This window comes from Panthera leo, chromosome B3, assembly GCF_018350215.1.
Source record: "Panthera leo isolate Ple1 chromosome B3, P.leo_Ple1_pat1.1, whole genome shotgun sequence".
In the NCBI taxonomy this organism is placed as follows: domain Eukaryota; kingdom Metazoa; phylum Chordata; class Mammalia; order Carnivora; family Felidae; genus Panthera; species Panthera leo.
In genome coordinates, this window is record NC_056684.1 from 119,309,850 (window position 1) to 119,330,968 (window position 21,119).

Genomic DNA, 21,119 nt, shown 5'->3' on the forward strand with positions numbered 1-21,119 from the left:
CGGACAGTCGTAGGTGCCCCGGGAGGACCGACCCAGGCCGGCAGGCAGTGCAGCGGGCTCCAAGAGCGCCCCACCGCCGTAGGCTCCCTGGCGCTGACAGGTGGGCTGAGGCCGGGGCTGGTCCGCACGGCCCGTCGGTTCCCCCCACCCGCCAGTGGTTCGCTCCGAACACCCCTCCCCGGGCGGCAGGTACCGTGGCCCGCCCCGCTTCCGGCTGTTGCCGGGCCCTATATCCGGTGTCCGCCCGCCCTCGGCTCCGCCGCTGCCGCCGCCGCGATGCTGTCCCGGTCACGCTGCGTGTCTCGGGCGTTCAGCCGCTCGTTGTCTGCTTTTCAGAAGGTACGGTCCGGCCGGGCCGGGGCCCCGGCGGATGAGAAACGCGCCGGCGGGCCGAGGGGCAGCCTGGGGAGCTGGGGCGCGGCGCGCCGGTCAAGCCGGGCACCAAGGGCACCGGGACGCGGAGGCCGCGGACTGGGCGGCCCGGGGCCGCGGCTGCTCTCTGGGGCGTCTTGCAGAGCCCCGCGGCCCCCAGCTTTCCCGAGGCAGCCGGCGCCCCGTCCCCGGCTGCGCCCCACCCTCCGCGCCGGGGCTGAGGAGCCTCCCAGAGCCGCGCCCGTCCCGACACGAGACTCAGAGTTTGGGAGGAGGCGCGGCGGAGTCCAGACGGGATCCGGGGCCCGCCCCCTCTCTCCCGTTAGTCAGTGGGTGTTCAGCCCCGGTGGGAAGTTGAGATAGTTTGTCAGGCCCGGCTGGGACTGAGAGCCCTGGTTGTTGCATTTGCCTTTTGGAGTCATGAGATTCACCTGTCACTAGCACCCGGGCAGCTTTGAGTCTGTACTTAAAAGAAAAAGCTGTTTTTTCCCTCCTTTCATCTTGGGTGACGTCGATAATGTCTTCTTTCTCAACAGGGGAACTGCCCTCTAGGGAGACGTTCCCTGCCTGGTAAGTTGTGCCCTTGTCTTCACCTAACATGCTTTTCTCCTGGGCAGAGCAGTAAGTGAGGAAACCGGGGTGCTAATGTTTCTCCACATGATGTTCAGATATATAGGAGTGAAACAAAGTACTATTTAATAAGAACAGCTATCGTTTATTCATTTAGCACATAGTCACTGAGTTTCTCCTGCCTGTACTAGGTGCTCCCTAGGGATGCAGCAGCTGACAGTTCTTGCCCTTCTGGAACTTCCAATCTAGGAGAAAAGACAGTGTAAATTGCTAAGCAAATGAGGGATCATGAATTTTGGTCAAGCGCCGAGAAGGAAACAAATGAAGGTGGACAGAAGGGCCCCCTTTAGTAGGGGACATTAAAGCTGCAACCCAGAGGGTGTGACAGAGGCCAGTTCAGTGAAGACGAGGAGAAGGAAAGGGAATAGCATGTACAGAGACCACGAGGAAGGGAAGAGCTTGGCAGTGTTTTGGCACTGGGAAAAAAAAGGTGATTTAGCCAGAGAATTTTGGTTAAGGGAGGGAATGGTCTGAGATAGAAGATGGTGTGTGGACTATTGGAAGGAATTTAGGTTTTATCCCAATAATTTTTTATATGCCTGGCATAAATGTTTGTTGAATGAGTTGATCCTATTGTGAGCTTTCTGTGTGCCAGGCATTGTTCTGAGTGCTTTCTGCACATTTTGCAGTTAATCATCAAGAAACAATAAAAGAGGTATTCTCTTTTACAAATGCATAACCCAAGAAGGGGTAAGTGCCTTCACCAAGGTCACTCGGCCAACTATCGGTCAAGCCAGGTCTACCTGACTCCTCAGCCTCAACTCTTAACCCACCATGTTGTCGCTTACTCCTGTGCTCAACAGATGAATTATTGAGTTCTTACTACATGCCAGGCACTGTGCTAAGTGACAGGGATACCCTCCAGAATCTTAAGGCTAGCTGGAGAGACAGCAAATATGCATTTATGCACACGTAAGGACACAATTACATTGTGATGACTATGAGCGAGAAGTCCAGGGTGTAATGAAAGGGTGGGATGTAGCCCAGCTTGGGAAGGTGGAGAGTGTGGTGAGAATGTCACTAAAGGCTTCCCAGAAGAAGTGACATTTAGGCCAAGTCTTAAAGAATACATAGCAGTTGGCCAAGAGAACAATATTACAGGCAAAGGGAATTGCTTGTGCAAACGTTTTCAGGCAGGAAGGGACTTAACCGGTCACAGAAATGGAAAGGAAGTCTGTCTGGCTGCAAAGATAGGGAGGGCTGTACAGTTCAGGGATGTGTAAAGTTTTTGGACTTCATCCTAAGAGTCCTGAGAACATAGGCACCTAGCAGAGTGAGCTTGTAGTGGACTCTCAACAATAAATATTCTTTTAAACTAGGAATCCCAAAAGTAAACATTTTCCCCATTTATAGACTGGCAGGACAACGGAAAGAACTTGGGGTTTGTACTTGGGGTTTGCGTTGTGTCCCAAGGCTTCACCTTGGGCTAGTTACTTAAACCTCCAGAAACCCTACTTATGTATGAAATGGGAATAATGACAGATGGTCGTTCTACTTCAGGGAGGTGTGAGACATGAAAATCAAAATGAGGTCATTTATGTGAAAGCTTTTTTTTTTTTTTTTTTTAATTAGCATGAGAAGGGGAGGGGGCAGAAAGCGAGAGAATGTTAAGCAGCCTCCATGCATAGTGAGGAGCCAGATGCGGGGCTCAATCCCATGACCCTGGGATTATGATCTGAGTCAAAATCAAGAGTCAGATTGCTCTGATGGCTCAACCAACTGAGCCATCCAGGTGCCCCTGTGAAAGCTTTTGGTAAACCCTAAAGCACTGTATAAATGAGACTTGCTATAGGATGAACTCTAAATTGGACTCAGGGTTCCAAAACTCTGTATGAGCTGTTGGTTGTTCTGGCTCAAAGACATGCTGTACTTGGGATTTGTACCGCAGAGGCATTGACTGCTGAACAGAGAAGTGACTTACTTGACTCTGAAACCTTGGAGATTTGGGGGAGGAGGGGGCACAAGAGAGTGCTGTTTCCCATTTGGTGTCTCCTGAGCCCATGGTTTGGAAAGAATTGTTAATAGATCTGAAGGAAATAAGAGCTATGAAAGAATTTGTTAGGGGAGGCAGCTGTACTGTAGTAACTAGTTGTCACTTGGGGAAGTGCCGTTATCTGTGATAAGGACAACTGGTGGAGCAGAAAGGGGCTCCAACCTTGTTGAGTCTGACCAGAGGGGAAGACCTCAGGGAGATCACAGGAAGACAATAAACTGAAATGAGGGACCGTGATTTGCTTGGTACTGGGGCAAACTGGAGACCCTGAACCTAAAGTAGCCCAGTCTTTGCTACTAGAGTTTGGGTAGTAAGATTTCCAGCTTCATGCATTTTAAGTAACCAGGGAAACAGAAACCCAGACCAAACATTCCCACTGCTTCTCAGATGAGGCTGTGTGTAGTCACAAGAGAAGCCATTATGTGTCTTTCTCAAGTTTCAGTTATATTTGAACACTTGGGGAGTAGGGAGGTTTTATTGTGAAAATATGTAAGGATAATGGAAGTTTATGAATTTTAAGGTAAATAAGATGATAAAACTACTTCCAGCTTTGCCCTTAGAATTCTCCCCTTTCCTCTTCAAACATATACCCAGTCTCAACCCCACATACCTGTTGCTCTCTGCCATTGAGAAGCAGGACTCTTTTGATAAAGATTATATTGGTGCCTACATTTGATCTTGCTCTATCTCAGCATTAGGAGGTGAACAGACTTTTCCATTCCCAGCAGGTAACCTGTATAAGATAAGAGTTGTTGGTTAAGAGTTGTTTTGTTTCTTGCAGGGGTCTCCTTATGTCAGGGACCAGGTTACCCTGACAGCAGGAAGATTGTGTAAGTATCACTGGGGAGCACAAATGTGTGACCACAGGGTATTTAAGACTCTAGTTCTGAATTTGACCATCTGCTTTCTTCACTGGCTTCGAAGCCTAGCTATCAAGGTGGTTATGTTGAGTCTCTAGACCTAATCTTGTTGTTGATTTATGATGTGTGATATACCTTGAGCTTCAGCCTCATGTCCAGTGCTGGCCCAAGAGTGTGGTTGTCCTCAGGTGTTTGGATTATAAAGAAAGTGAAATTGGAACCCTCTCTTTATGGGAATAAATATACAAGGGTACCCATAAGTATTCTGGTTGGATACGGATGCTGCCGAAGGGCTGGAGGTTAACATTTATTGTGGAGATTTAGAGCATCCTCTTGGTAGCATAGTATTCATTTTTGAAACAGTAAAAGCAAAAGACTAGTCAGTTGAGTCCTGGGACTTTGACTGCTTTGGAGGGAATGCTATTATTGCATAATGCAGTTTGAGAAAGGCCACCCATGTGTGTTTCAGATTAACTTCTGCTTATGAATGTTGCTTAATGCCACTTTTCATTCCAAGTATTTTCAGGGTGGTGGTAAGAGGATGCTCTCTAGTTATCGGTTAAACAGCTATCAAGCTACTTTCTGTCTAGGGAGAGTCTTTAAAATGAAGGGTCAGCAGATTAGTTCCTTCTTCACCATGCATCACAATGGGATTTTCTTTTCAATTGAGAAAATGATGCACTTAGTACTAAAGGAATGAATTTCTGAGGTTTTTTTGGAGGGCAGTTGACATTCATGAGTCTTTGAACTGTGTATTTTTTGATCTAGCAATTCCATTTCTAAGAATCTATACTGAAGAACTCCTGGTATACCCAGATTTCTCTCAAAATGGGGAAACAACACGGGGTTGGTTAAGCTATGTCATGTTAACACGTTCACACTATGATAAGTGGGAGAACGCAGGTTATAAAATGGTTCTGTATTTTTACTGTACTTTTTTTTGCTGTTTCCAAATATTCTACAGTGAACATATAATACATTTTGTTTCTTTTTTTTAAGAGAGCATGAGCAGGGGAGGGATGGAGAGGTGGAGAGAGAGGGAATCCCAAGCAGGCTCCATACCATAAGCTGAGAGCCCGACATGGGACTTATTCTTACAAACCGTGAGATCATGACCTGAGCCGAAACCAAGAGTCAGACACTTAACCAACTAAGCCACCTAGATGCCCTTCATCTACAATTTAAATGAAAATTGGAACAACCACAAATTTCTATGCAATATATACAACAAATTACCATCTGAAAGTAAATTGTTTTTCAAAAAAACACTAAAATTTCAGGGGTGAGATCACCTTATCTTATAACTGTTTTTGTGTTGTCTTTTGTCTGTTTTCTGTGAATAAGGTACCCACTTTATTTTAAAAATCCTTTCATCATAAAACATTTTGATTTTTCATGATTCAGAAGTGGTCTTGCAGTGCCACCAAGTTCCTTTTCCTGGAGACACCCAGTGCTCCAGGTTCTTGAGTGTTCTCACAGAGCAGTCTCTGCAGTTGCACATTACCCACCAGTTCTGTCCCACGAACGTGTGCTTACACATGCTTATAGACTTTATGCAGATTACTTTGTGTTCTGTGCTTTTTCAAAAAATAACATACATTTTCCCCTTGATTCCACATAGATCTTATAGTTATTTTGACATTACAAAAGTAGAAATGTCAAAAGGCAACTTAGGGGCGCCTGGGTGGCTCAGTTGGTTAAGTGTCCAGCTTCGGTCCAGGTCATCTCATGGTCTGTGAGTTCGAGCCCCATGTCAGGCTCTGTGCTGACAGCTCAGCCTGGAGCCTGCTTCAGATTCTGTGTCTCCCTCTCTCTCTGCCCCTCCCCTATTTGTGCTCTGACTCTCTCTCTCTCTCTCTCTCTCTCAATGATAAATATTAAAATAAGTAAATAAAAACAAAAGGCAACTTAAATCTGTTTTTCGTATCCTAAAGGTGCTTGTTGTAGAATATTCAAACAGTCCTGAAGTGTAGAAAGTGAAAGTCCCCATCGGTCCTAGTCATTCTCCCCAAATGTATATGTGTGTTAACAGATAACCATGGATACCATATATATCTACATGTCCCACTCTCTAAAGTTAACCACTCTTATTGCTTTCGTGCATATAAGGTGATCTCATTCTCTAGTTTACATTATATGAAGTTAGTGCCATATTGGAAAATACCTTCGTCTTTTGAGGTTCTTCTTGAGTGGGTCCAGAATGGACCAGTGTGCTGCCTCCTAGCAGGAGAACAGACTAAGAGATATCTTAGGACTTCTTTGGTGGTTCTGCCCCTGCCCCCACCCTTGGCCCATAACATCTTGTTTTAATACAGAGTTAACTGTGTCATCTTGCTGCCTTATCTGATCTCGGTCTGTAATCGTGCAGACAAAAATTTCATTGTTTGTGGCGTGCAATGGCACGTACTTTATCTTAGGTGGATTTGGTTAAGAAAAAACCTAATCAGGAAGCCAGTTCCTTTTGGTGGGTGTGCAAAGGACCAAGATGCTTATCTTTTCCTTCACTGAACCAAATGTAAGGCTCTATTTTGTGAGACCTGACGTTTCACTTCAGCACAGGGTTCTGGACTCACCCGAGGAGCTTACTTCTTAGGGCACCCAAATCATCTGGGCTCTGCCATAGACCTGCTGAGTCATAATCTCTGGGGATGGGACCTGGACACGTATGCTTTGAAAAAGTTCCCCTAGGTGACACTGATGGACACCCCTGGCTGAGAATCACTGATTTAAAGGGAAAGTGATCCATGGTGCCTTATCTAGACTAAGATGTGAGTGGTTCACCTGCTAAAGGAGCTTACTTTTCTTATGTTTTTTCTGTAGTATTAACAACAGTAGTGTCTTCAGTGTTCGCTTCTTCAGAACTACAGCTGTGTGCAGTAAGTACCAGCCTTCAATTCCCTGCCTGCTTGGGAATGGCGTTTTAATGGGAAGAGCAACAATGGAGTTTAATTAAAACGGAAATATATGGACTCCATGTGATTTTTCTTTTTTGCTCTTTTCCTAGAGGATGATGTGATTACAGTCAAAACCCCAGCGTTTGCAGAATCTGTCACAGAGGGAGATGTTAGGTGGGAGAAAGGTAAGATTTCAGGCCTTACTCGTTTCTTAAGTTTAAATGCTTTATAAAGTTGTCATTGCCCTCCCCCTCTCCCTGCCTCAGTAATTGGGCTCCTTTCTTCTTATTACGTGCAGTGTAATTTTTCCTGACCCTACAGGAAAAGGGTGTTTTAACACACCTGTCAAAAGGGATTTTGTGGCTATTAGAGTCCTTCCCACTTAACAGGCAGCCTTTGACTGTCTTTTCAGCTGTTGGAGACACTGTTGCAGAAGATGAAGTGGTTTGTGAGATTGAAACTGACAAGGTAGGCTTGTCCTATATTTATGTAATCTTTCATGCTCTCCCCCTTGGTTTATTAACCTAATTAAAAAAAAAAAAAAAACAGGGACTTAATTGTTGTTTAAAGATAATTTTTAACTTGCTTTAACCTGCATTGTTAAAGTGTTGGAATAGCTCATTAAAAAGAAAACAAGTCTTAAAAGTTTATTTTTGGATTGTTCTCAGTATATGTATTATGTACTTTAGTGGCTTTAGTTTTGTGTGTGGTGGGGGGAGGGGGTGGTGGTGCACACACGTGTTCCTGCACTTGTGTGTTCCTGCACTTGTGCTTGGGCATGAGATGTTTGGATTTTTTTTTTTTTTTTTTTTTTTTTTGGTATCACTTGGAAACACATTAACTGAACATTGCTTTAATGTTTCTGTGAAAGGACAAAGGGTGAATCTTCACAATAGCATTGACTCTTCATTACTCTGAGAGTGTGGCCTTGGTGTTTCTATGTGCAGAGTCTTGTATATCTGTTTTGCAACTGTTGTGACTCATATTGGAGATTCTAGACAATTAAATTTCTAATGCTGAGTAAAAATTTGAACTCTTTCCCCATCTGTCCTTGTTTTCCAGACATCTGTGCAGGTCCCATCACCAGCAAATGGCGTGATTGAAGCGCTTTTGGTACCTGATGGGGGAAAAGTAGAAGGAGGCACTCCTCTTTTCACGCTCAGGAAAACTGGCGGTAAAGAAGTTCTCCTGGTTGTCAAGGTCTCCAGTGTTCCCCCTTGGAATTGGGCCTGAGCATAATGTACTAATTCCTTGATACCTCAAAGACTATTTGGCATTCCGGCTACTGTTAGTTGAGGGACTAAGGTGATATTTATATAGTGGGCACTTTAAATATCAAGTTCTAGAAGAAAGGGGTATTTTAAAAAAAAACTTGTAATAACTCTTCTTTCCGTGTATTTTCTTATGCTGGACCTTTTCTTAAACATATAATAGAATGAAGAAGATTCTAAAGATAGTGATTTTTTTTTTTTTTTTTTTTTTTTTTCCCTCCTCCCCAGCCCTGGCACCAGAATCACATGGGGGTTTTAAAATAAGACAAATGCCTAGACTCCATGGTCCAGGGATTCTGATATATGAAATCTGGTGTTAACAGATCCTGGCTATTATAGTTTGTTTTTGGGTGTTTTTAATGCTCTCCAAGTGATTCTGATACAAAGCCAGGGCTGAGAGCCACTGTTCTACTAAAGTGAGAAGAAATAATATTTCATGGTGTCCATTCTGGAGAAGTCAGTGTGTTTTTTCCACTCGTGTTTTCTCATAACATTTGTAGGGAGGGTTGCTCTTTCCCTTGGGAAGAAATAAGAAACAAGAAAAGGAATTATATGGGACCTTACAGTCAGTATGAGGGGCTAGAAAAGAAAATAACTGGTTTTCTGATTCTTTGTTAAATGCTGTGACTGCTAACGTCTCTTTCTTTCTCGTTAACAATATAGTTAAGTAGAGAGATTAATCAGGCTGAGACCAGGCTGAGATAATGTGTGGTAGAAGGCTAGGGAATAAGATCTATTCTTCCAGTTGAAGAATTCTATCTCTTTATCATTCCTGGAAAAGAATGTTCTTCTAATTTACATATGAAACCAGATATGTACAGCTGGATAAACTCAAAATACACATTTAATTTAAAGTTGTGAGTTTAGGGTTTGGCCACCTCATTGATTTATGAGCATTATGCTAGATGAAACGCTCTGAACTCTTTAAGTCTGAGTGAGCCTTTATTTTAGACCTTTCTTTTTTAATAGTTCGGAGTATTCTTCCACACGTGATGTTAAAGTAGAAGATGAGACTGTCAGTATTCCTGTAACTAGAAATGTGTTGCTTTCATGTATTTGTATTAGCTAGCATCTTCAATTGCCTGGATTTCTTTTGCTTGGAAGTTTATATTGCCATAGGCTTAGTAGGTGCTGTGAAAGTACTCGCTAAATTTGACCAGCAGTCAATACATGTGAAATCAGGAAGGCAGCTGAATTAAGTCAGTTATGTAATGTAGGACATCCAGGAGCGCTGGGAAATGGAAGGATAGGGCCTCATATCATTGTGTGCATTTCATACTGCCTTGTATATATGGCAGATGCCCAGGTAGAATGTGTCAATGATTCGAGATAGAGCTTTCGCTGCTCAACCTTGCTTAGTGTCTGATTTGGTTGCTTTTCGTTCCAGACAACGCCAATGGCCTCTGTTTTTGTTTTTCAGCTGCTCCTGCTAAGGCCAAGCCACCAGAAGCTCCTGCTGCTGCAGCCCCAAAAGCAGAGCCTACAGCATCGGCAGTTCCTCCTCCCCCTGCAGCATCCATACCCACTCAGATGCCACCAGTGCCCTCACCCTCACAACCTCTCGCTAGCAAACCGGGTAAGCCTTCACCTCCCACGTGTCTCTGTGTGGGAGAAGAACATCTCATCTAATGTCATGTTCCCTCATAGGGCAGAATCTGAGACTAATCATGGCTCTGAACAGGCTCTGTTGACTGCTTTGTAGAAGGAACTGTAGACTTTGTATCAGAAGACCTGGATTTGGATCCCAGCTTTTTGTTTACAGCTGTGTGACCTTAGGGTAGTTACTTAACTTCTCTGAGCAGATCATTCACTTGTGAAGTGGGAATGGTCCTAGTACACCTCAGAATATCTTCAGGATTAAGGGACAATACAGTATGAGAGCACTGCCACTTAGTAAATGTTATTCTGATTTTCTGATGCAGCTGTACCTTCCCTTCATTTTCAGTGTCTGCAGTAAAACCCACTGCTGCCCCTCCAGTAGCTGAGCCAGGAGCTGGCAAAGGTCTGCGTTCAGAACATCGGGTAAGCCTCTGGGGACCACTTCCAGGAAGAGGCAGGGGGCAGCGTTGAGATTAGTGGAGTGCAGGCCCTGTGGTGCCTACCTTTGAATGGCCAGCAGCTCATGGAAACTGAGTTTAGGAAGTGATGTATTCACAGTCACATAACAGTCAATTGATAGGACTAGATAGAACCTAAAGTCTTCTGAACGTTTACTTGTCCAGTGGTTTTTTTCCCCACTGTGTTGTGCTACCGCTGAAACGCCTTGGTTGAGTGAAATATTTGCAGGAGATGGGAGCTTACTGACGTGCGCCCTCCCTCCCACAGTAACACACACTGTAGAGAGGTGGTTTGGTGAGCTCTGTTCCTGCCCCTCAGGGACACTTAGCTGAAGGCTACATAGTAATAGTAGCTACCAGGGGGGGGACATAAAACCTCAAGGAAGTATGGTCAAGTGTGTGGGTTCCCCTGCCTGAGAATACCTCCTAAAAATACTGTCGCCTCAAAGTTTGTTGCTTGTGAGTTTCCATTCCACGGTAGCTATTCTCATGCAAGTCTTTATCACCAGAAATTGCCCATTCTGTCGTGATTCTTGGGCTGGCTAGCCCTACACCACACTCTTCCTTTTCATAAATTGGTTTTGGTTTTTAAATCAAACCATTTCCTGACCCTCCATTCTTGGTCAAATGCAGGCACATCTGAGTGAGTAGTTTTTCTCTGGGTCTCCTCTCATTCTTGCTCAGAGGAACAAAGCCACCACAGGCAAGAGAAAGCCTGGAGCTCTTGTGCTTTATTACTATAGTCCTTGACCATCCAGTCCTTGTAAGCTGAGTGCTCCCTTGGACCGAGCGGGGAGGGCTTGATCCAGAGAGACCAAGTTGTCAATACTTGTCCCACTTTCAGGAGAAAATGAATAGGATGCGGCAGCGCATTGCACAGCGTCTGAAGGAGGCCCAGAATACGTGTGCGATGCTGACTACGTTCAATGAGATCGACATGAGGTGAGCGCTCTGGTCCCTATCTCCTTTTCCTTGGAGAACACTTGAACTTGCCCCAGCCCCTACCTAGTGCTGATTCCAAAACTAACAGCAAGAAGAGGGATGCCTTTGCACTGTTTGTTGACTGACACAAGAAGTAACCCATCAGTTTCATTCTCTAATTGCCTGCCTCTGTGACTTAAAAAACTGGGCCTTTTATACCTGAATCTTGTGACGTCTGATAAATGAGGCTGATGATGGTGTTAAACTCTGATGACCTGATAACTGGTGTTGAGTTGCCAAGTAGAGATAGGGCAACCACGCCAGTGAGGCTTATGTCTGGCCCTACCCTGGAGACAAAGAGCCACTTGACTCACGCTCAGAGCCAGGGCGCTGCACCCTGCTTCTTTCTCACAGCGACCGCTCCTTAAGTGCACTTCTAGGCAACTCAGACTGGTTGATAGAAAGGCATAGGCTTGTCTTTGCTTTCACCTTTACCAGTTTTGATAAATGAAAAGCGAGTTTTTGTTTTGTTTTGTTTTTAAAGTAAAAACCTAAGAATGATAACCAAAGGGACAATTTAATATAACCATTTGTATGGTGAGCTGTTGACTCACCCATTTTCTTCAAGGTTTTGATGTATACAAGTGTCAGCACTGTGGGGAAGACAATGTAGTTAAGTTTTGCAGCATTTGAGCACTTACTGTGTACAAGATGCTATACTGTATTTGAAGGGCATACAAGGATAAGGGAAAAAGAGCCCTACCCTTTTAGAGCTTACCAGGTGGTTTAGATAAACACAAAGTAAAATCTAGAAAAAGCATCAGAAGAGTACAAAAACTATGAGGTGGAGAGAATGAGAGTATTTGTTTTTGAGGTATAGGGCAGAGATGGGGTGGGGAGGGTCAGGCAATACTCGGAGGAAAGATTTTTTTTTTTTTTAATGTTTATTTTTGAGACGGAGCGTGAACAGGGGAGGGGCAGAGAGAGAGAGGGAGACAGAATCCAAAGCAGGCTCCAGGCTCTGAGCTATCAGCACAGAGCCTGATGCAGGGCTCAAACCCACAAACCATGAGATCGTGACTTGAGCCGAAGTCAAACATTTAACTGACTGAGCCACCCAGGTGGCCCTGAGATTTTTTTTTTAAGGTTTTATTTTTGGTGGGGGCGCCTGGAGCTCAGTCAGTTGAGCACTTGACTCTTGATTTCGGCTCAGGTCACAACCTCATGGTTTGTGAGTTCAAGCCCTGCATCAGGCTCTGTGCTGACAGTGAAGAGCCTGTTTGGGATTCTTTGTGTCTCTCTGTCTCTCTGCCCCTCCCTCCCGTGTGCTCGCTCTTGCTAGCTCTCTCAAAATAAGTAAACTTTATATATATATATTTTATATATATATTTATATTTATATATTATATATTATATATATTTATATATATATTTTATATATATATAAATATATATATAATTTTAATCTCTACCCCGTGTGGGGCTTGAATTCACAACCCTGAGATCAAGAGTTGCATACTCCACCACCTGAGCCAGCCAGGCGCCCCAGGAAAGAGATTTTTAATAGGTCTTAAGATCAGCTAGCATTTTGACACAAGTAATATTGGGGGGAGGGTCATTCCAGATGTTGTAAACAAACAATATGGACCTGACACACACAGGAAGTACAGGATACATTTGAGAAATACCTGATGTCAGGAATGTGTGGGAAAGAATGGGAAAGGAAGTCGGATCCATACTTTGGAATGTTTTGAATGCCAGGGGTAAAAGTTTATATTTAATTCAGGAGGAAGACCATGAAGTCTTCAGGTCATGTCTTTGCTGCTTTTTATTCTAAGGGTTTACTAACCTACTTTTCATTAGGGGAAGTTGTTTTCTTTTGAAGGGATCTGAAAAACATAGAGAAGGGAGTGATGTATTGACAGTGCGCTGTGGCATTGTTCCCAGAGTAGGGCTCTGTGGCTTATTTCACTAGATGTTTTCCATTTTGTCGTGAAGCTTCCTACAAAGACTGGATATCATTCAGCAAAAGATTTCTCTCCTTCCTATCCGTAGGACACAAGGAAGGGCCTTAACTAATGAATCACAAAGGCTGCAGCTTATGTTTCAGTGCATTAGGGCCAGATTGTACACAAATTGAATTGGACTTTGAAATTCTACCTAATTCCTTAAGACAAAACATGTAAATATTTGTGGCCTTGAAAGATGCAGTTGGCCCAACAGCTTTGATGGAAAGGTAAGTGCAGTAGCTGGATCACCTTTCAGCAGCTAATCGAGGTGTCACTTAACAGTGGCCTGGGGTCTCACTGCAGTCAGTAATGTGGTTTAGATCGAGTGCCCTTTGGGTCTTGTGCTGATCGGCTACCCATGAGGGGCCTTTCTGAGGCCTTCTCCTCTACCCTGTTGTCCCAGCCCCTGCCTCCAAGGGCAGAGCTCTGAAATAGAAACTGCTTAATGACCAGACAATAGCATTTGGGCAGGTTTGAGAGCAGAGATGTTTATCACATCTCTTTCCCTCTTCTGCAGCTCTTGTGTCTTGGGAACCAGTAATGTCTTTAGGGTGGTAATCCTAGCACTAAATAAGGTTAGACTCAGGAAAACAAACATTTAAACCCAATCAGGCCCCCTAGGAAAACTTCCTTTTTCAAAGGCAAACGGTCTGAAGAGGGAGTTAAAGTTATACCATCTTCTTTGGTGCTAATGTCAAATTAGGCCATTATAGGGAGAAAGGGAAAACTGAGCGTTTAGGCTTGAGATAAAGTTCAATTCAATTTCCATCATGGAACTGTATTCCGATAAATATTGAGGTTTCTGCAACAAAATAATGGGAAAATCATTTCCCACTAACTGCGGTATGTATGTGGTACACATCTGTGGAGAAATGAGTCCTAAATGAACAAAGGCTGTTTACGTTGTAAAGGCTTCTCAGAAGGCCCTGCTGCTTGTACTCTAAAAACTTAGGTCCACACATCTCCAGTTTTCTAAATACCAAGGAAACCACATCCATTAAACTGATATTAAGGGCAAGGGCTACGTCTTTATTATATTTGTATCTTGATGTCCAGCCTTGTCCCTTTCATGTGGTGGGTGTTAGCACCTGTTTGAAGGAACGGTATATGGAACTGCTAACTCTGGGGGGTGAAGAAGAAATCTATTGACTTTCCCGTGAGCCTAAGAGGACACTGGACTCTACCTGACCGTATATAGTCATGGATGCTTTTGCTCACATGGAGCCCAAACACCTGTGGAGGTTTTTGTTTTTGTTTTGTTTTTTGTTTTCATTATTTAGGAGACTGGAAGAGGGTCACAAGGAAGTCATAATCAAGTTTGCTGTGGATTTTGGGGACATAATTGTAACAAAAAGAATACTATTTATTTTATAGACTGTGTTTATGCTTAAAACAATTTTTCCTCAGAGTAGAGAGCTCATGATTTTAGTGTAGCTAGAAATCACGTTCTTATCCAGTCAAGGATGTTGGTATGCTGTGTGATCTCTTGATCATATTACCTGTCACTGAAATTTGTGATTTCTGGAACAGGAAGGAGCCCTATAAGGGACTTAACCTACCTTAAAGACTGGACTGATTCTTTTGATTCCAGGTTTTGTAAAGGAACAAGGTTATTATATTGACCTCCGCTGGACTATTTCAAAACTTGAACTTAGGTAGATGGTCCAGAGTAAGGGAAAAATGTTTACCCAGTTGTGTACACGGAGTTAGAAGCTGGTATGAAATCAAAATAAAGGCTTTGTGGTCACTTTGTTTTGTGATGTGTTTTTGCAGTAACATCCAGGAGATGAGGGCTCGGCACAAAGATGCTTTTCTGAAGAAACATAACCTCAAACTAGGCTTCATGTCGGCATTTGTGAAGGCCTCAGCCTTTGCCTTGCAGGAGCAGCCTGTTGTAAATGCAGGTGAGTTTGTGGTGGCCGGACCCCAAGAGGTCCTAGGAGATGTGTGCAGGAACACAGACTGCTCCCACACACACAGAAAGTTGGGGGCCAACAGACCAAGACTCTTTCATACCTGTGAAAACATGAGTGTCTTTCCCCAGAGACTTCTTGGTTCACCCTCCTGAAATGGTGTCATGATTATTTACGCCTCCCCCGCTCCCCCAAGCTGGACAGAATGGTTTCTCCTCCCAGTTCATAGTTTGGCAATTGCTCTGCCATCAGGCAGTTCTGAGCAAGCCCAGTTTTCCAGGCTTCTCATGTCAGGGTGGAAGCTTATGTTCTGTCTAGCACCAGCCTTCCCACGGACCCTGGCATCTTGTGGCCTATCACACTTGGCATAGGTTCCAGGGTGACCTTTGGTTTCTGGTCACTGAACCTCACTGGTAGGCTTGGCCCTTCTTTCATGGACTTGGTGCTCGTTTTCCTTACTTTCTGCTCACCTACGTCATTGCAATGTTGATCTAACAAGCAGTTCTTTCCTATTGAGATGCTTCTCTGTTCCCTGGAAGATTGGAGAGGGGATAGTGACACTTTTGCAATCCTCAGCAGTGCCAAGGGTCCCTAAAGATCTAGAAACAGAAACCCTAGTCCCTTTCATTGAGTGGTGTACTTTTAGGTAGGTAGAGGGGCGTCTTTGCTTTGCCCAGATGTGTCCCTCCTTGTGTGTTCCATTCCTCTCATGCTTTCCTGATTGGCTCTCCATCCCTTTCTTCTGCCTGCCCGGACATGTAGGCAATTCTCAGAGTTCTCTTGGCCTCTTTCTCACGTTACATGCTTTTCCTTGGTGGTTTTCTAACAACACAACCGTAGACTTGCTATGGAAAAGATTCCCAAGCTTGTGTTTTCTCAGCCCTAGACCTAGATTTTTCAGCTGCCAGTTTGCTATTTTCCACTACCCTGCTTCCTCCCGAGCCTCCTAGAAAGAGGCCTCCCTCACCTCTTGTGAGAGTAGGCGGTGGAACCAGCGGCCCACCCACCCCTCCTTTTGCTAATTTGCCTTTCTGGGAGCACTTTGTAAACCCCAGCCCTTGTCTGTTAAGGGAGGGCTTGGGCAGAGCTGGTGAAAAAGAAGCCAGTGCATACCTATCCCTTGTGAGCCGGTGTATTGAGCCCTTCTGAGGGCTCCCCCCAAAACGGACACTCGTGTGGTCGGGCTCAGTCAGGGTCACTCGGGAGATGTTGCGATCGATGGGTTGGCACATTGGTTACAGCTGGAGTAAGAGGAGTCTGCTGCCTGTGGTGTGGTTTTCAGGCGGCTCAGCCAACAGTGTACCAAGCAGTGTGGATTTTTACCCTATTAATGCAGTTATTTCCATATTAGCCTAGGCTTGGGGAGTTGTATGTAATGTGTGTTCTCTCTCGTAGTGATTGACGACGCAGCCAAAGAGGTGGTGTATAGGGATTATATTGACATCAGTGTTGCGGTAGCCACCCCACGGGTATGTTGGGGAAAGAGGGGGGAGGCTCTGGTCTTGGACTCTGTCTGTATGAAATAGGCCCTTCGGGAGAGAACATTTTTATAATCCTGTCTTTTCGGAAGGGAGTTAGTGAAAGACTAATAACCTACTTTGACCACACCACATCCTTTTCTCTTGATGTGAAGCCTAAATATTTTAAGACACTCAATCACATGGAGTAATTAAGATACCCAGTGGGAAGGGAGACCATAAACTTGAATCAAAGGAGTTATAAAGGGTACTATTAATTTGCAACTGAAAACAGCTTTTCACTCTCATCAGGGTCTGGTGGTTCCCGTCATCAGGAACGTGGAAGCTATGAATTATGCAGATATTGAGCGAGCCATCAGTGAACTGGGAGAGAAGGTACAGTGAAAAGCAGCATGTGTGCCAGCTGCTGGGCAGGTCGGGGAGGAAGGACTGGAGAAGGCCGGGCTCCCCAGTGGGCAGTGCTCGGGGAGGTGGAGCCTCACTTTGCTCCATAAGGAGTGCCGAGCCCGAGAATGGCAGTCGTCCGAGGAGCTTATGTATAGCCATCTGGCAGAGCTCAGCGTGCTCTTGTATCAGAAGGTATCCTTATCAGAGGAGGAGGCCTGCTGAAGAAGGAAAAGGTCCTCGAGGCATCGTATCTTTCCTCTGGTGGAACCCTGGCCACAGGCGTCTCAGCTGAACAATAGCTAGAATTTGGACTGTTGATCTCAGATGGGAGCCTTCTGGACTCCCTTTAGGTAAAGAAAGCTGGGTCGCACTTACATTTCAATTATTAAATCTTCATTTTTTAGGCGCGAAAGAATGAACTTGCTATTGAAGATATGGATGGTGGTACTTTCACCATTAGCAACGGAGGTGTTTTCGGCTCACTCTTCGGAACGCCCATCATCAACCCCCCTCAGTCGGCCATCCTGGGCATGCATGGCATCTTTGATAGGCCAGTGGCTGTGGGAGGCAAGGTAGGAACCATCCCTGCTAATAATGCCCTAGCAGCTAGATGATGAGGAGAGGGAAATCTAACTGCTCATTATAAAAGATTCACTGCAGTTTCAGACGTAAGTTCCATTCTTAGTTTCTGATTAACAGCTAGAGCACTGATCCTCAAATTGTGGTGTGTGCATCAGCAGCATTTGGGAACTTGTTAGAAATGCAAATTCTTGGACCCTTTCCCAGACGTGATGAAGCAGAAGCTGCAGGTGATTCTGACGTGCATTAAAGTGTGAGGACCATGGTGCTGAAGAAGGCTTGCCCCTTCATCTGGAATGGTCAGCAAGTTCCATTCTCTAGGTGCTGTGGGGAGTAAGGGTACAGTTGGAAGCATGGTCCCTGCCCCGGGAACCAGAGAACAGCAATGGAGAGTCTATGAGCTGCCGGGTTGTGTGAAGGTTTAGTGGTTCTCTGGGAGTTCAGGGAATGAAGTCAAAGGTCTTGAGCTGGCCTAGAAGATACACTGGTAGGAAAATACTTCCTGGGATTCCTGTGTTTAGTACCTTTCTGGGTCACTAACTCCCTTTTGTGAATCCAAAAATCCTAGGTCTTCTCCCTTGAAAATGCTCACACACGCAACTTGGCATACAATTTCAGAGCATTTAAGGATCTCTGGTTACTTTTTAAAATTGTAACCCTAAAGAAGAAACTTCAGGCTGCTAGAATTTAAGGACAAACTTTTTCTTTAGATGACAGATGAAGGGCAGAGCATATTTTTTAAAAGGCACTTGTTTTCTTGGTTAAACTTTCTTGAGTGGGGGAGCTTTGCACTAAGGGTGGGCCTTGGTCTTTGAATATATTCTAAGTGTCCAGAGGCAACAACAACGGGAAAAGCTCTGGAACCAGAAACTTCTCTGTGGACTATGCTTTCTCATCACCCCACTTCCAGTGGGGCCTCCTCTGCTACAGACAAACCTGTCAACTTCTCCTCCCTGCAGGTGGAGGTGCGGCCCATGATGTATGTGGCACTGACCTATGATCATCGGCTGATCGATGGCAGAGAGGCGGTAACTTTTCTCCGCAAAATCAAGGCAGCGGTAGAAGATCCTAGAGTCCTCCTCCTGGACCTTTAGGAGGAAGCCACGTACCCTACGCACCAACCATGCAGGAACTGAAAACCAGTCTTCTCCCTGTCCCCTCACGGGTCCCAGGTTGGCCTGGTGTCAGGCACATGTTGTTGGCCTCAAGCAAGGAAACCAGGGCACTATGTAACCAGCAGCCACAGGTCTCTTCTTGGTATTCTGCCAGGCTCTCCCCTTCTGTGCACCCTTCTCTTACACTCGAATATCTTCTTTAGGCTTGCGGGAGAGAGCGCCTTAATGGATGCTCATTAACATTTCCTGCCTTTCTCCCATTAGTCTTGTGCAGAGATGATTTTGCTTCTCCCCTGTGCCAGTGTACTACAATAGGGAAACCACTGGGGACCATGTGATCAAGTTTGTATCTTTTGAAAGTCTGTTCTGGGCTAGGAGGGGATGGTGTCTCCCAAGCTCAGAGCGGCCTCTGTCCTGGCTGTGCACATTCTCACTCGATTCCACCTGTGTGGAGGCATCAACCACAGGCCAAGAGGTGCTGCTTTGCTGCTTAAATGACACCTTTATTCTCCACTCTCATTGACTTCAAGATGCCTCTTCTACCTCGTTCAGGAAGCGCAGGCCACGGGATCTGGGTAGGAGCGGGGAGAGGGCAGACTCCCCCCCCCCCCCCCCCCCCACCCGAGGTGTATGTTGTAGAAGAGACAGGCTTGCCGTCACCCTCCATCGTAGCCCCGTTTTGGCACAGTAACACACAGCTGTGATTGTGCCAACCTTTCCAGGCTGCTCGGAACCATTCTAACACATTGTCATTTAGAACAGATTCTAGCACATCATGGCAGTGGGACGAGGCATGGTCACAGGGCTGGAGCCAGGTGAGACTGGGGTGAGGGGGCTTCCTGTGGACTGGCTCAGATTGATTTGAGCTTGTAAATGCCATTGGTGTAAGCACTTGGCCTGAAGAGGCAGCTGTTTCTCTGTATCATGGCCCTTGGGGAGCAGGGCCTTAGCTCTTTTTCTGCAGAACACAGGTCTGGAGGAGGTTGGACTGTGTGGAAACCAGCCCCAAGATGCTAATACACGGTGGGGAGACAGGCAGTGTCACCTGTGAGGTAGTGTTGCCTGTTGGGTCTGGATGCAATCATTGGAATTGCTTGGAGCTAGTTTAAATACATACTTCTTGTCATGAAAGCCACTGGGCTTCATCGCTTTGTATCCAACTGCATCCAGGCCTGAGGTTGCTGACGGTTGAGACCAGGAACCACTTACTTAGTGCAGAGTGCCCGTTTGGATCTGGAGCAGAGAAGCAAGGCCTGGAGGGTGGGGTGGGGGGTGGGGGGAAGGGACAGGAGCCAATACTGAGTGCCTGCAGCATCTATGTCTTCACTATTCAGAACTTGTAACTAAAATATTTAAAGAAACTGATTTTAAATGCAAATTAAAGGGCAAATGTTCTCAAAAGGTTCCTGCTTCTGCATTCCTTTTAGGTACCAAGATACAAATCTCCAGCACCATGATTGTCATTGGCGCTGGAAGCCACAGCATGTCCTCTAGGTTATCCTGTGACCTTCCAGACTTAAGTTAGCACAGTACTAACAGCAGAGGGAACCCTAGCAGTCTGCCAGCCAGGAAAGTGCCTGGCCTCCTCCCGGTGAGCCCCTCCAGCCTGACAGGCCACACTCTTGAAGTTGGTTCCCACCTTTGTGAAACCACTGCAAACACCAACAGACATTTGCATTTTTGTGGGGGCTTGCAGCATTTCTGGAAGGGACTGAGGAGGTTTGGCGGGGGTGTAGAACTTTATAATTTTGCATTTTGGACTTGATTGCCACATGTATACAAAGGTGTTAAGGTCAGTAAGAACAAATGAAGGTAGATCACTGGGAGGGTAAGCGGACAACCTAGGCTACAGGTGAGGGGCATATGGTGTCTAAGCTTAAACGCAGCCCGCCCAGCTCTTTCTACACACAGTCCCCACCTGCTGGTCTCACTGTGATGCTGTCTCTACGTGAGGGTCCGTCCTAGGAACGAAGTGCTCCAGGGGTAGAACTAGAGTTCTAGGTGGGGAGAGAATGGGTTCAACAAAAGGAAGAATTTGGGGATGAATGTATCCCGAGCATGGTGCTGGAAGCTTTCTCTAATAAACCTACAAAGGAGGTCAAAACGAGGTAGACTTGAAGTCCCATAAGGGACAACAGTACTCAAAACTCCAGGCCCAGCAGAGCATCAGGTGTGCAAGTGTTTGTTGCACGGATGAGGCCCAGAAGTTCCAAAAGCAACTCACGCTTCCATGCAGCAGTGGTTGGAAGCAGTCTAGCCTAACGTAGTGTAGCAAAAGGAACAGAGACTTAGGGCCTGGGGGAGCCTGTTCACATCATTAACGTCTTTGAAATGGGAGCCACCATCCATCTCGGGTCACGGGATTAGACCAGTGTTCCCACCCCCCTTCCTGGACCCTCTTCTAAGACTTCTCTTCTTACTTTATTTCCCAGGTTCCAGTGTCCCCTATGTGCCAGCACTTCCTCTCGGCTCAGAGCTGCTCTGCAGGGCACAGGCTAGCATGCCCTTCACCACCAGCCCTGCTTCCTACCTTCTAGTAGACTCCAGGCTCACTCTTGACTAAGTACGGAGTTTTCTCCGGTGGGGGGGGTGGGGGGGGCCTTCCAATCTCTCCTTATGGCAGGGCTGCTCTCGTTGCGT

The 21,119-nt window shown here is 45.7% G+C and overlaps 1 protein-coding gene across 2 annotated transcripts; it reads left to right on the forward strand.

Moving 5' to 3' along the window:
* The first annotated feature begins 233 nt into the window (after positions 1–233).
* DLST (dihydrolipoamide S-succinyltransferase) lies at positions 234–21,026 on the forward strand. Of its 2 annotated transcripts, XR_006203953.1 has the most exons (16): positions 234–339; positions 909–942; positions 3,777–3,825; positions 6,676–6,731; positions 6,860–6,934; positions 7,162–7,217; positions 7,812–7,923; positions 9,441–9,596; positions 9,966–10,042; positions 10,922–11,019; positions 14,781–14,911; positions 16,316–16,389; positions 16,690–16,773; positions 17,190–17,357; positions 18,324–20,070; positions 20,912–21,026. XR_006203953.1 is itself a non-coding variant. In XM_042943808.1 (15 exons), exons 1-15 carry the CDS (start codon positions 277–279, stop codon positions 18,456–18,458), a joined length of 1,368 nt encoding a protein of 455 aa, XP_042799742.1. In that variant the 5' UTR covers positions 234–276; the 3' UTR covers positions 18,459–20,090. The 2 variants fall into 2 exon arrangements, 1 of the variants encoding a protein (XP_042799742.1); XM_042943808.1 differs by lacking the exon at positions 20,912–21,026 and having other exon boundaries at positions 18,324–20,090.
* Positions 21,027–21,119: the final 93 nt, after the last annotated feature.